This window comes from Panthera tigris, chromosome A1 (assembly GCF_018350195.1).
Source record: "Panthera tigris isolate Pti1 chromosome A1, P.tigris_Pti1_mat1.1, whole genome shotgun sequence".
Classification (NCBI taxonomy): domain Eukaryota; kingdom Metazoa; phylum Chordata; class Mammalia; order Carnivora; family Felidae; genus Panthera; species Panthera tigris.
Window position 1 is genome coordinate 143,672,503 of NC_056660.1, and position 13,698 is coordinate 143,686,200.

At 38.9% G+C, this 13,698-nt stretch overlaps 1 protein-coding gene across 4 annotated transcripts in view; it reads left to right on the forward strand.

The window, feature by feature from the left end:
• Window positions 1-13,698, forward strand: part of MSH3 (mutS homolog 3) — a 212,987-nt gene that overhangs the window by 91,548 nt on the left and 107,741 nt on the right. For all 4 annotated transcript variants that reach the window (XR_006218712.1, XM_042989282.1, XM_007079796.2 and 1 more), the window contains exons 11-12: window positions 4,151-4,235; window positions 7,284-7,393. Coding sequence is in view for 3 of the 4 variants with exons in the window: in XM_042989282.1 (XP_042845216.1) it covers window positions 4,151-4,235; window positions 7,284-7,393 (195 nt within the window). In the remaining variant the exon portion in view is untranslated. The remainder of the gene's footprint in view (window positions 1-4,150; window positions 4,236-7,283; window positions 7,394-13,698) is intronic.

The following is a 13,698-nucleotide window of genomic DNA, read 5'->3' on the forward strand; positions in this document are numbered from 1 at the left end:
GGGTTGGTTGTTTTTGTTTGTTTCAAGTTTCAAATTATATTTGAATAGGATCTTTGTAAGGGATTGGGCTTTGAGATAATATGTGTACCTTTAACTTCCTCTAAATCAGAAAGATTGGTTTTCATTTTTTAAAAAAAACTGGGGTAGGGGTGACACAGAATCTTAAATTACTCTGGCAAATTTTCAGCAAGGCATTTTCCTCCCATTATAAAACTTCAGGGGGAAAGAAGCATCCTTTGTTTTTTTGTTGTCTGAAATATTAATGAAGTATTTTCCCATGTTACTTACCTGGATTTTTATCCAGGTTCACACAACATGAATTCCAGCCAGACAGTGTTGATGGGGTTCATTTCAAAGCACATAAAATTTGACTTTTTCCAAAAGGATAAATAATTTAGAATTGCTTGTTTATTTCATATCGATGATCATATCGATGATCGATGTTGAATTCCTAAGGATGCTGGTAGATAAAACCCTGAGTTCAAAAATATATATAATTCTAGTGGAAATAGGCACTGACAGGAGGAAATTTCTTTTATATTTGGAAAGAAGAACCCCACCTCCAAAATACATTATCAAACAAACATATGGGAAACCCAAAAGCCTATTAGGTTTTTGTGTTGCTTAATAATTACTGTTTCATAGGAATCATTCCAATTTAATATTGCCCAGTGGTTGATCTCTTTTATTAGAATAAATACAGACGTGAGTTTCAAATAAACTCCTTGCTTCTCACTGTGTCTACTTTGAAATTTAGGGGACTTGTTCAATAAGGGGAAAAAACTAAAGCAAAACAAAAAACTGTATGCACAACTCATTAATACTGCCAATTAATAAAAGAACATATACTGTTTCTCTAAAGGTCTGGTTTTGTGAGCTAAATTAAGTTGCTTTAGTTGTTCAGTTTATTGGGTTCATTTTGGTATTATGAGTATCCAGTAATTATATCCAGTAAAAATATAGGTGAGGACTCTAAGCCTCCTCCCCCAGTGCTCTTTGTACTAGGCTGTGTGTTAGTCCAAACCCAATTCTCTCATGCATATAGATACTTTTTAGCAATAGGGCACAAAAGCAGTCCTGTATTGGCGCCTGGGTGGCTCAGTCAGTTAAGCGTCTGACTCTTGGTTTCACCTCAGGTCATGATCTCATGGTTCGGGAAGATTGGGCCCCACGTTAGGCTCCATGCTGAGCATGGAGCCTGCTTGGGATTCTCTCTCTCCCACTCTCTCTGCCCCTCCCCTGCTTACTGTCTCTCTCCCTCAAAATAAATCAGTAAACATTAAAAAAAAATTTTTTTTTAAGCCCTGTAAACTCCTCTGTGAGCTCCATGAAATTCTTTTTTGTTCTTTTTTTAAAAGGTTCTGACAGTGCCTTGCTTCAGAGGTTCATTGGAGGCATAGTAGGAGTAGGATTTCACTTTTAGTTGGAGTTAGGTGACAAAACTCTCAACTAATTGGTGGCACAGGGATTCTTTCAGAATCCTAAACCTAAGACTTCATTCTTCAGGGTATGGACTGTTGAGTTTACTAGTTCTTGTTGAGGGTGAAGCTAGCTGAGCAGTGTTTCTGGACAGTCCACAGATCTTAAATGTCACTTATTTATCTTACAGCTCTGGTGTTCATGGGCGATAAAGACAGCTAGCTGAGATGTTTTAGAAAAGGCTGTTGGATTATGGGTTCTTGATTAGTCTTTCAAACCAGATGAGCATCCCTGTAGAGTCTGTATTTGATGAAGGTACTCAAGTGTTAATCACTTCTAGTTAATCAACTTGTCAGGAACAGGGGAAGGAAATGACTTCTGTCCAAACACATGGGAACTGGCTAGATATTAACTCAAGTTCAGGCTATCAACTCTTCCAACTTGGATCTTTGACCATGGAGGTGTGTGAACACCTGTCAGCTACCCAGTAAATCACTGCCTAATTGTTTCTTTCTGAAAATAATGTTTTACATTTTATTATTGTCCCTGGGTGTTTTATGGACCTTTGTGAGCTTTATTCAAAGGAAACCAACCAACCAAGCCAAACTGGTTTTCCCATAAGAAAATGACAGACATTTGTTGAACATCTGTGTTCTGCTAGGCTCAGCAGGTGCTGCAAAATGTATGACATAAATAACTCTTGCCTTCAAGGAACTTAGATCTATTAATGAGGGTAGCAGAAGAACATGTAATTGCTGTAATACAAAGCAAATTAAGTTAAGTGCTCTAAGAAGGAGTGAAAGAGCTACACACACTTGCTGTCAATCAGTGTTAGAGTTTCTTCCTTCTAAAAATCATTAACAGGTTTTCGCAGAAGGTATGTCAAACCTGTCAGAGAAATCATGCTGCTAAAGGACAGTTCTTACTAGGCAGTATTCCTAATAAGCAGTAAGGTATTTCCTTTTCAGAGCTCTGGAGCTTTAGTTGGGAGAGTCATCTACAAGTGAAGGCATGTCTCTGAGCACAGGCTCTGATTTTAGGTTCTAGACTCCTGGATGGAACCTTCTTTCCATAACTGGCTTAGGAACCTGGGTTGTATTTAAATCTTATCACAGCCATGAGAGGTACAGTAGGTTTATAATGCAAACACTCATGCTTTTCCTACAAATAGTTCAGTGACTTGCCATTTTTTCTTGCCTTTAAGAATAAGCTGTAAAATCTGGAGTACTGATGCATAGGGGCACTTGTACCCCAATGTTTATAGCGGCACTCTCAACAATAGCCAAATTATGGAAAGAGCCTAAATGTCCATCAACTGATGAATGGATAAAGAAATTGTGGTTTATATACACAATGGAGTACTACGTGGCAATGAGAAAGAATGAAATATGGCCCTTTGTAGCAACGTGGATGGAACTGGAGAGTGTTCTGCTAAGTGAAATAAGCCATACAGAGAAAGAAAGATACCCTGTGTTTTCACTCTTATGTGGGTCCTGAGAAACTTAACAGAAACCCATGGGGGAGGGGAAGGAAAAAAAAAAAAGAGAGATCAGAGTGGGAGAGAGCCAAAGCATAAGAGACTCTTAAAAACTGAAAACAAACTGAGGGTTGATGGGGGGTGGGAGGGAGGGTAGGGTGGGTGATGGGTATTGAGGAGGGCACCTTTTGGGATGAGCACTGGGTGTTGTATGGAAACCAATTTGACAATAAATTTCATATATTGAAAAAAAAAGAATAAGCTGTAAAATCTGTAAGTGCTGTTGATAGAAACATAAGGGAATTGAATTACTGTATTAGGAATGCATTGATTAATATACTTTTTAACATGAAAGACTGCTAAGAACAAAATTGGAATTGTGCATACACTTGTTAATCATCACAGCTCGGAGCGCCTGGGTGGCTCAGTTGGTTAAGCATCCAGCTCTTGATTTTGTCTCAGGTCATGATCTCACAGTTCATGAGATTGAGCCACATGTCGGGCTCCATGTTGAGTGCGGAGCCTGCTTGGGATTATCTTCTCTTCCTCTTCTGCCCCTCCCCTGTTTGTGCACACTGTCTCAAAATTAATAAATAAACATTAAAAAAATCATCACAACTCAATACTCAAGTCTATTTGCAAGTTAATTGAACTTTAAGCTCATTTGGGATAGTTGTACGGACATAAGGAAAATGTTAATTCTTTGAGCTTAAGGAAGTAATTTTTGCCACTTGGTTTTATACTCCACTAAAACATTAGTCCTATTAATTTGTGTTGTTAATTACAGAGTATATAACATTTGTTGCACCTATCAGAATGTTGATTAAAAGCTGTTAAAGGGTTCATCAAGATGACCTCATGCTAAAGAATAAGAGATGTTTTTAAATACTTTCACATATTTTTCTAACTAATTTCATAGCTTTTCCTAAAGATACCACCACATGCTCTGCTGATGATAAAAGACTGTGTTTGGTTTTATTCCTGGAAATGTAAAAAAGAGATGTTAGTACCATTTATTTCCCTGTGCTTGTTTATGGTGTGAGACAACTATCCTTTTGCAACAGTCTGTTTAATGGCACCAGCATCAATGAAAGACAATATCCCAAAGAATACTCGTTTGCTGCTTTTGGTTTGATTTTCTGTCAAAGAGCTCATTTTTGTCATAATGGTATTGGAATTATCTTTAGTGCCTAAATTAGTTTTTCCAACTCCTTTATGCACTTATATCATGGCTCATGTTTCATTCTTTTACAGGAATTTTAAGCAGTTGTCTGGTGAAATGGAATTCATGACAATTAATGGAACAACATTAAGGAATCTTGAAATCCTACAGAATCAGGTCAGGTAAACATAGAGGGTAACTGATTCAAAACCCCTTTGAAAAAAAACTTGGAATAAAGTAGCAGTCTGTTCTTAAGAGTGCAGGTGAGAACAAGAATATTGTGTTCAACCGATTACTCTGCCTGTACTCTTTAGTAGTTGATAACTGCAGCATCCATTTTTTTTGAGAATCAGATATATGAACTATTTCCCTAGGGGTTACTTTGAGAGCTATAGAACTTCTTTTTTACTTATTGAAGTGACATGCCCATCCTGATAATTTCTGTATCATACATTTCTTTGGAAAGACATCATCTTTGGAAATTAATATAAAGTGGATATTTTGTCTCCTTGATTATATCTTTTCTGTATACCTTAACTTTTCATTGAAATGTTTTGTCTTATTCATTCAGCATTTGAAACAAGTTACTGTGACATTCACTTAGATTGTAAGATGCATAAATTTCATTTCACAAGCTTCTGTCATCATTTATTTGCCCTTTATTGATGAATTATGAAGATAATGGAGACATTAAATTGATTATTTTAATTTATTGAATTACAACTTAGAAATAAGATATTATATAATGTTAATATAAAGTCACAGAAATAAAAAGCAATTCCAAATCATTTGATAAGTAGTTGCAAAGCTGAATCATCTGAGTTAAATGGTTTAAAGCTCTTCAGAAATATTTATTACTGGGGTACCTGGGTGGCTCTGTTGGTTGAGCACTCAACTCTTGATATCGGCTCAGGTTATGATCTCATGGTTCATTGGTTCGAGCCCCAAGTTGGGTTCTGAGCTGACAGCACAGAACCTGCTGGGGATTCTCTCTCTCCCTCTCTCTCCTGCCCCTCCTCTGCTGTCTCTCTCTCTCAAAATAAATAAATAAACATTAGAAATGTTTCTTACTATTGTGAATTAAAGTAAATGCTGAATTTATTCTCCTGACTCCTAGATTTATGTATTACTAACTAGTTTCTCTTGTTTAGTTTCTTCATCTTCTAAGGTATCCTTGTTTACTAGTCAGTCTTACTTTCATACTGTAACATTTGTTTCTTGTCATTACATTATCCAGAAATTGAGAATTATTCCTGCAAATTTTTTTCATCTACTCTGTATACATTCTCATGATAGCAAATGAGCAGAAGGAAGAAAAGGACATTTCTTGGATGAAGAAGAGCTCAGAGTCAGAGTATTCAGCTGAATACTTTGTTCCAGCCCTGGCATTCCAAACTTTCTTTATTCTGCCACATCCTTCCTGTTCAAATTCTACTGCTGTGGAGTCAGTTCTGAAATTAAATTCCTAAGGGAAAAATCACTTACCATTAAGGTACCCTTATCAGGACTTGGGCCATTATAGAAACAGAGGCTAAGAATTCACATCTTTGGCTTGTCTTTGCACTTGACTTTGGCCTCCATTACCATGGAGGTAATGAGGAGGGGGCTGGGTATCAGGGAGAGCAAACGAGTAATAGAGCTGTTTCTCTCCCACCCCTCCCTTTCTTGTCTGAGAGGGTTCTTCAGTGATGCAATAAATACTTGGAAAGTTATTCTTGTCCACTTTCCTCTTCCTGGGACCCTTTACTGTACTCAGGCCATTGGGGCTGTTGTTTCAGAAGGAATGGTGCCGTTGTTGATGTGGATTGCCCTGGTTAGTCAGCTCTGTCTGTCCAACTCATTCTCAGGCAGGCCTTCTGTGACCTATGGCTTTCGTGTGTGCTTTGTTTTAAACTCCTAAGGCCTGGCCGCTTTTGTCATCCCTTTCATAGTTAATTTCTGCCAGGTGCCATCATGTGTTAATTATGAGTCATTTCTCCTATACTTGGAAAGAAGTACCCTAAGGGAGGGACTGTATCTTAATACACCTTTGCTGGCCATACAACTGAGTACATAAGAGGTATTCTGTAAGTACCTGCTTGATGATTTGAAGGAAAAGGAAAAAGTTACAAAAAACTTAGGTGAAAACTGCAATCTTATGTTCCAAATGAGTCTACTGTTAATAGACTTTTTGAAATACCATGTAACCTTGGTTAAAATTAACTATCATCTCTAGTTAATTGTAAATTGTTTTTTTAGTGGTTCAACTTTCAAGTAGCAAAGCATAGATAGATAATTTTTTACTAAGGATTTAATAGAGCAGACTAAAATAAAATCCTTCCAGGGCGAATTCCTAGAGTGCAGTGCATTTTCACTTCGATCTCCAGTACCTTCTGCTTGTTCGGTGTTTTCATGAGAGCATCAGTCCTTAGAATGAGAACTCTGAGGTGGTGGAAGATACTGAATTGCTGAAGGAAATTAAATTATTTTCACTGTACTTGCCAAGGGAGAAAAGTATGTATTTTTAAGAAGCTTAGGACAAGCTTGTATTTTAAAAGATTTCTACATTAAAAAAGGGAGAGGGGTGGCGCCTGGGTGGCTCAGTCAACAGGTTAAGTGTCTAACTTTGGCTCAGGTCATGATCTCATGGTTTGTGAGTTTGTGCCCACTTTGGGCTCCCTGAGCCTGCCTCAGATCCTCTGTCCCCCTCTCTCTCTGCCCCTCCCCCACCTCTTTCTATCAAACATAATCATTAAAAAGAATATTTCTGAATATTTTTAGTTAACAAAACTACACAGACTGTCCCTTTTTGTGAAGATATCAATACTTTATATAGTGCATGTGTGTTCATATGTACATGCATTCGTCAAACATTAAACACCTGTTATGAGCTGCACTTTATGATAGGCATGTGTAACATTTAAAATTGAGGTATATGGAGGGGTGCCTGGGTGGCTCAGTTGGTTAAGCATCCGATTTGGGCTCAGGTCATGATCTCATGGTTCGTGAGTTGAGCCCTGCGTTGGGCTCTGTGCTAGAAGCTCAGAGCCTGGACCCTGCTTCGGACTCCGTGTCTCCCTCTCTCTCTGCCCCTCCCCCACTCATGCTCTGTCTATCCGAAACGAATAAATCTTAAAAAAAAATTAAAATTGGGGTATATGGAATAATTAAGGCACATGAACAATTAGCAGTTTGGGTATAAATACAATGTCTAGTTAATAAAACTTTTCTTCTGGTCTTTCTTAGACTGACATGAAAACCAAAGGAAGTTTACTTTGGGTTTTAGACCATACTAAAACCTCATTTGGGAAACGGAAGTTAAAGAAGTGGGTGACCCAGCCACTCCTTAAACTAAGGTAAAGGGAATTCTTTTTTGTGTGTTTAATCTGAAATTGTATAAAGTTGTGAAATTAAGTGTGTCTTAGCTTCCTTAAAACCAAAGTTACCATGGCTTAAAGAACAGAATTTTAGGGGTGCCTGGCTGGCTCAGTCAGAGGAGCATGTGATGCTTGATCTCAGGGTCATGAGTTCAAACCCTATGTTGGATGTAGAGATTACTAAAAAAAATAAATAAACTTAAAAAAAAAAAGAACAGGAGAACCTGCATGGCTCAGTTGGTTAAGCGTCCGACTTGGGTTCAGGTCCTGACCTCACAGTTTGTGAGAATGAGTCCTGCTTCAGGCTCTACGTTGACAGCTCAGAGCCTGGAGCCTGCTTCAGATTCTGTGTCTCCCCCCTCTCTCTGCCCCTCCCCTGCTCATGCTCTGTCTCTCTCTGTCTCTCAGTCATAAACAAATGTTAAAAAAAAAAGAACAGAATTTTAAATTGGGGAAGATTTTATTTTGTATCTGGCCATATGCTGTCTAATATTGTGAGGATCTGTTCCTTGTCCCAAGAATGAGTCTGCTTACAGGGCGAGTCAAAGGAAAGTGGGTTACCCAGTTAATATGGGTCATCAGTAGTATAAGAGAGTTGGGAGGACGGGGCTGAAGAGATGGGGCACTGCCTTTCATAGAAGGCTTTGAAGGCTAGATGGAGTTGGTAGCCAGGGGAAGTTAATCCAGTGATTCTGAGCATGGGATGATAGGATCAGATCTGGGCTTGTTTTGTCCTTAGCAGTCTTTCATGTTTAAAGTATATTAATCAATGCATTCCTAATACAGTAATTCAATTTCCTTTATGTTTCTATCAACAGCACTTACAGATTTTAAGTGGGGGAGGGAACAAACTTGTGGTGAGGTAAATTGGCAAGTTCACAGGAAGGTTCTGAGGGACCTGAGCTAACGCAGGAACAGTAGGGAATCTGAAAGAGGAGCCAGGTGTGACATATTTGGGAAAGTAAATGAGTAAACTAGGAGCCCCTTCAAGGAAGGTCGCTGAATCTGATGCTTAAAACACAGCTGTTTCCAAGCTTGTCTGCACCTTGCGGTCACTTGGGAAGCTTCACAGGTACTGATGTCTGTGTCCAGACCCCCACAAATTGTGATTTAATTGGTCTCCATTGTGGCCTGGGAGTTGGAGGGTTTGAAAGTTTCCCAGGTGATTTCGATATGCAGATAAATTTGGGGACTCTGACCTAGAACAGTGTCTGTCACTTAGTAGGAGCTAAGTAGGAGCTTAGTAGGAACTAACATTCAGTAATGTTTATTGAATGAATGAATGCTGTTATTTATTTCACTTTTACTATGTACCACTATTTAGTACTCAAAATCATCTTCTGAGGTAGGTCCTTGAGCTGCATAAACAAATTCAGAGCTTCAGTAACTTGTTCAATGATTCATAGCTGGTAGGGCCCAGATTTTAAAAGAGCATTGACTCCAGAGCCGAGCAGGCTCTTAACCATTCTGAACAGCTTCCTGAATAAATAGACCAGAACGAGTGTGGTGAGGTGTTAGAACTGCTGTGTATCATTTCTGTCAACTGAGTGAGTCAGTCTAGGAAGTCCTTGGGTCCCACGTCATGTCCCAGGTGCCCACGTCCCCATGCCATATTCTCACCTTTGAAATGGTAAACTCCCTCCTCACAGGGTTGAGGTAAGGAATACAATGAGACAGTAACCCTAACTACCACATTTGAGCTCTTTATTACATGACAAGCGCTATGCTGGGGCCTTTATATACATGTGCTGCACAGCCGCCTCACTACTGGCTGCATTTTACGTTCAGCTTAGAAAGTAGTCTTCGGTAAAGATATCAGTGCTGGTGATAAGCTTTAGGACACTTACGTTGATAATGGTTACCAAATCACTTCACTTTAATTTTTCTTCTTGAGCATAAAGACCTGCAGATGAGGGAACCTGGGTAAAGAAAACATGCCACGAATGGAAGTAAAGTTGATCCTTGAACAGCACGGCTTTGAACTGTGCAGGTCCACTTATATGCGGATTTTTTCTGATGCAGTACATGCTATCAGTGTGTTTTTCTTAACGATTTTCTTAGCATTTTCTTTCCTATAGCTTACTTTATTATGAGAATACAGAATGTGATACATATATGAAATATATGTTAATCAACTATGTTAATAAGGTTTCTGGTCAACAGTAGGCTATTAGTAGTTAAGTTTTTGGGGAGCCAAAAGCTGTACTAGGATTTTTGACTGTGGGAGGGTCATTGCCCCTAATCCCCACATTGTTCAAGGGTCAACTTATCTACTTTGGTTCAGTACTGAAATGAGGTAAGAGTACCTTGTGGAGCAAAAGCAGACCAGATGGCTTTCTGCAGAGAGTGTGGAAAGACATCTACCTGAGCATCCATAGCACTTCTTACATTCTTCTTCACTTGGTTGAAATATTCAGCAGAAAGAGTCAGTAGCAGACTTTTTCATGTAAATTAAAACTTTTATTTCTGTTGTTAAATTTGTTTTCTATAACCAGGATTAATTTGAGATAAATTCAGCAGACCATGTCGTATGCTCTCTAAGAGCTGAATTATGTATCTCTTGGGAGTCTACTTTCCCAGGAAGCATGAAAGAAAATATGCCATGTGTTGAACACTGATGCTTTCCAAGTATGAACTTTAGACCAGCCTAACACTTACATAGTTGATAACAAACACACAAAACTTTTTCCTTTTAATTTTAGATCACAATTTTAAAACTTTTATCTTTCTGATCTAAAAATAATTTCAAAAATCATTTGTTAAATCCTAGTTGCCCGTGGGGCGCCTGGGTGGCGCAGTCGGTTAAGCGTCCGACTTCAGCCAGGTCGCGATCTCGCGGTCCGTGAGTTCGAGCCCCGCGTCGGGCTCTGGGCTGATGGCTCAGAGCCTGGAGCCTGCTTCTGATTCTGTGTCTCCCTCTCTCTCTGACCCTCCCCCGTTCATGCTCTGTCTCTCTCTGTCCCAAAAATAAAAAAAAAAAAAAATAAAAAAAAAAAAAAACGTTGAAAAAAAAATTAAAAAAAAAAAATAAATAAAATAAATCCTAGTTGCCCTTTCATCCTGTTCCCAGTACCTAGAGAAAATTGTCAGCTGATTAGTCAGTGGTTCAGCTGTGTATTTATTATTGTTTACACTGACTTAGGTGTCATGCAGATCACAGATCATATCAGTATGATTATCCAGGCTAATATTCTGACTCGGATGTTGGCAGCCTTTTAAAAGTTCATTCAGATCCTGATTTTCTTCTATAGCGAGATCATAGAACAAGAAATTGGTGATAAGCGTATTTAGCAAGATAAGGAAGGTCTTCCAAAGTTCTCCAGGAGCCCATTGTTTGTCAGTTATCCATGAATTCTCCCTCAAGAACTTCTTCGTATTTTCAGCCCATTTTAGTTCCAGGGCAATCACACAGATCATAAATCCAGGACCAACTGTTTTTTAAGTTTTAGAGGATTTTCCACTCCCATCACCATTTTTTTTTTTTTTTTTTTTGTATGAAATGGCCTCTTCAGTGTAGAATTTTACTAGTGACTTTTAGAAAGTATACATGACTTTTATCCTATACTTACTGTTTCAAAGACTACTTAGATTATTGACACTGGATTATACTTTATTGAAACCAAATTAGCTTCCCCCCCTTTTATTTATTTTTTTTCAGAAGCTGAAAGCCATTTTATTTTTTTATAATTTTTTTATTCAGGTATAATTAACATACAGTGTTATATTGATTTCAGGTGTACAATATACTGATTAAACAATTCTATACATTACTCAGTACTCATCATGATAAATCTGTTCTTAATTCCCTTCACCTCTTTCACCCATTCCCCCTCCCACCTCTCCTCTGGCAACCACCAATTTGTTCTCTGTATTTAAGAGTCTGTTTCTTATAAATAGGTTATGCTTTCTTATGTGTTGTGACCTATACTTTTTATTAGTTCTCTAAGTTTAGGCAAGAAGATGCTTCACTGTAGTTCTCTGGCTTCTTCTTCTTCTTCTTTTTTTTGGGGGGTGGGTTCATTTATTTATTTATTTATTTATTTAAATGTTTATTTATTATGGAGAGACAGAGCATGAGCATGGGAGGGGCAGAGAGAGGGGGAGACACAGAATCTGAAACAGGCTCCAGGCTCTAAGCTGTCAGCATAGAGCCCGACACAGGGGTTGAACTCACAAACCGCAAGATCATGACCTGAGCCGAAGTCCGACGCTTAACCGACTGAGCCACCTGGGCTCCCCTTTTATGTTTATTTTTGAGAGAGAGAGAAAACACAAGCAGAAGATGGGCAGAGAGAGAGAGGGAGACACAGAATCCGAAGCAGGCTCCAGGCTCTGAGCTGTCAGCACAGAGCCTGACGTGGGGCTTGAACCCACGAACTGTGAGATCATGACTTGAGCCGAAGTTGGACACTTAACCGACTGAGCCACCCAGGTGGCCCTCTGGCTTCTTCTTATAAATGAATGTCACATTGGCAAGTCATTAGTCCTAAAACCTTTTAATATTAAATTATGTTGAATTCATGTTTTGAGGTTCGATCTCTGAATTTCTTCTGCTTCTTTGAGTTGATACGATCTTGTCAATTTTTTATATATACACCATAGGCACTTGGTTGGTTTTGTCAAAAAACTTTGAAACATACATTGTTTGTTAATATTGATAGAGAGGGGAAAAGAAAACTTTGGAAAGTATGGGATGAGTCTCTAAAATGTTGTTTTAGGCAAAATATTAATTTTGAAGGCAGATTTGTTCACCTTAAAAGAAGGATTCAAGATTTGGTAGCTTACTGTAAATTTGAATATATTAAACAAAAACAAGTTGTGGATTTCCTTTTTGGATACCTCTTCTGCCTGCACCTTAAATGTTGATGTCACCCAGGGCTCTCTCCTGAGATCTCTTCTTACTTTCAGCCCTGCTTGAGATCTTATCTGGGGTCATCGTTTCTGTAGCTCACATGCTGATGACTTTGTCACATTATTTCCAGCAGCTCCATATTCACACATCTAGGACATCTCTGCCTCAGAAAACATTCAGTTTGAATGCCGAATGAAACAGATTGGAAACAAAGCATTTCCTTCAATGAGACAGTGATTTCCATGAGGCAGAATCTGAGAAATCAGTTCCTTCCCTTCTAGTGGATGGATTATTTTGTTCAACAGTGAAGATACTGGATTTCTGGCAAGTGGTAGTATTATATCATCTTGCCTTTTTGTAAAGTCACTTTTTATGAAAGGCAGTCAGATGAAAGGCTTTTTATGAAAGGCTTTTTGTTTATTGAGGAAACTGAGCATCTCCATGCCTCTGGCCTTGCCCTTCTCTGTTTCTGCTCTGCACTACTGATGGATTACTTTTAAAAGTGCATATCTGATGATGCTGTTCCCTACTGTTTACAGTTCCTACAATACACTGAGGTGTATTTCTGGACCTTTGTACGGTCTGTTTCCTTTTTCTAAAGTGGAAACTTGTACTCATCTTTGTTTCCCTTCTAGTTTGCTGCCTGCTTCTTCAAAGCATCCTTTGCTATTTCTCATCTTCTAGGTATCATTTCAATGTTGGCGTTTCAGAGGCCTGACCCTTAGGAGCTGAGCTTTCTTCCTTCCCTAAACCTCCTGAACCTAAACCCCTAAACCTCCCCTCACAACCTCTTCTCACTATCTCCTACCCCTACCCCTATGAACATTTCTCTTCCATGACTGTAATTGTCAAAATGTCAGTGATTCCCAGATTTCTCTCTCTCCTATTCTCCAGGCTTATATATTCAGCTTAGATTCATACACAGGTCGGTGCATCACAGAAACTTAATGTATTCAACCCTGTTCCTCCTCCTGGTTTCTCCATTCCAGGAACCAGCACTTACACTGAATGAGTTACTTAGACCAAAAATGGAAGTTATCCTGGACATTTCCTTTCTGACAGCCATGTCCAATCTAATACTAAGCCCTGTTGCCTTTAGCTCTAAAATATGTCTAGAGTCTGTGTATGTCTTGCCATCTCCACTGCCATCAGCCTGGTCTAAAGTATACCAGTTCTCACTTGGACAGCTGCAGTATCCGCCTAACTGATCTCTTTTTCAATATAAAGATGGAATCATGCCACTCCCCTGTTTTAAACTCTTCATTGGCTTTCCACTTGCTTCAAATAAAATTAAAATTCTTTAGGGGCGCATGGGTGACTCAGTTACTTAGGCATCTGGCTCTTGGGTCCAGCTCTGCTCGTCATCTATGGTTCGTGGGATCGAGCCCCATATTGGTCTCCACGCTGACAGCACAGAACCTGCTTGGGATTC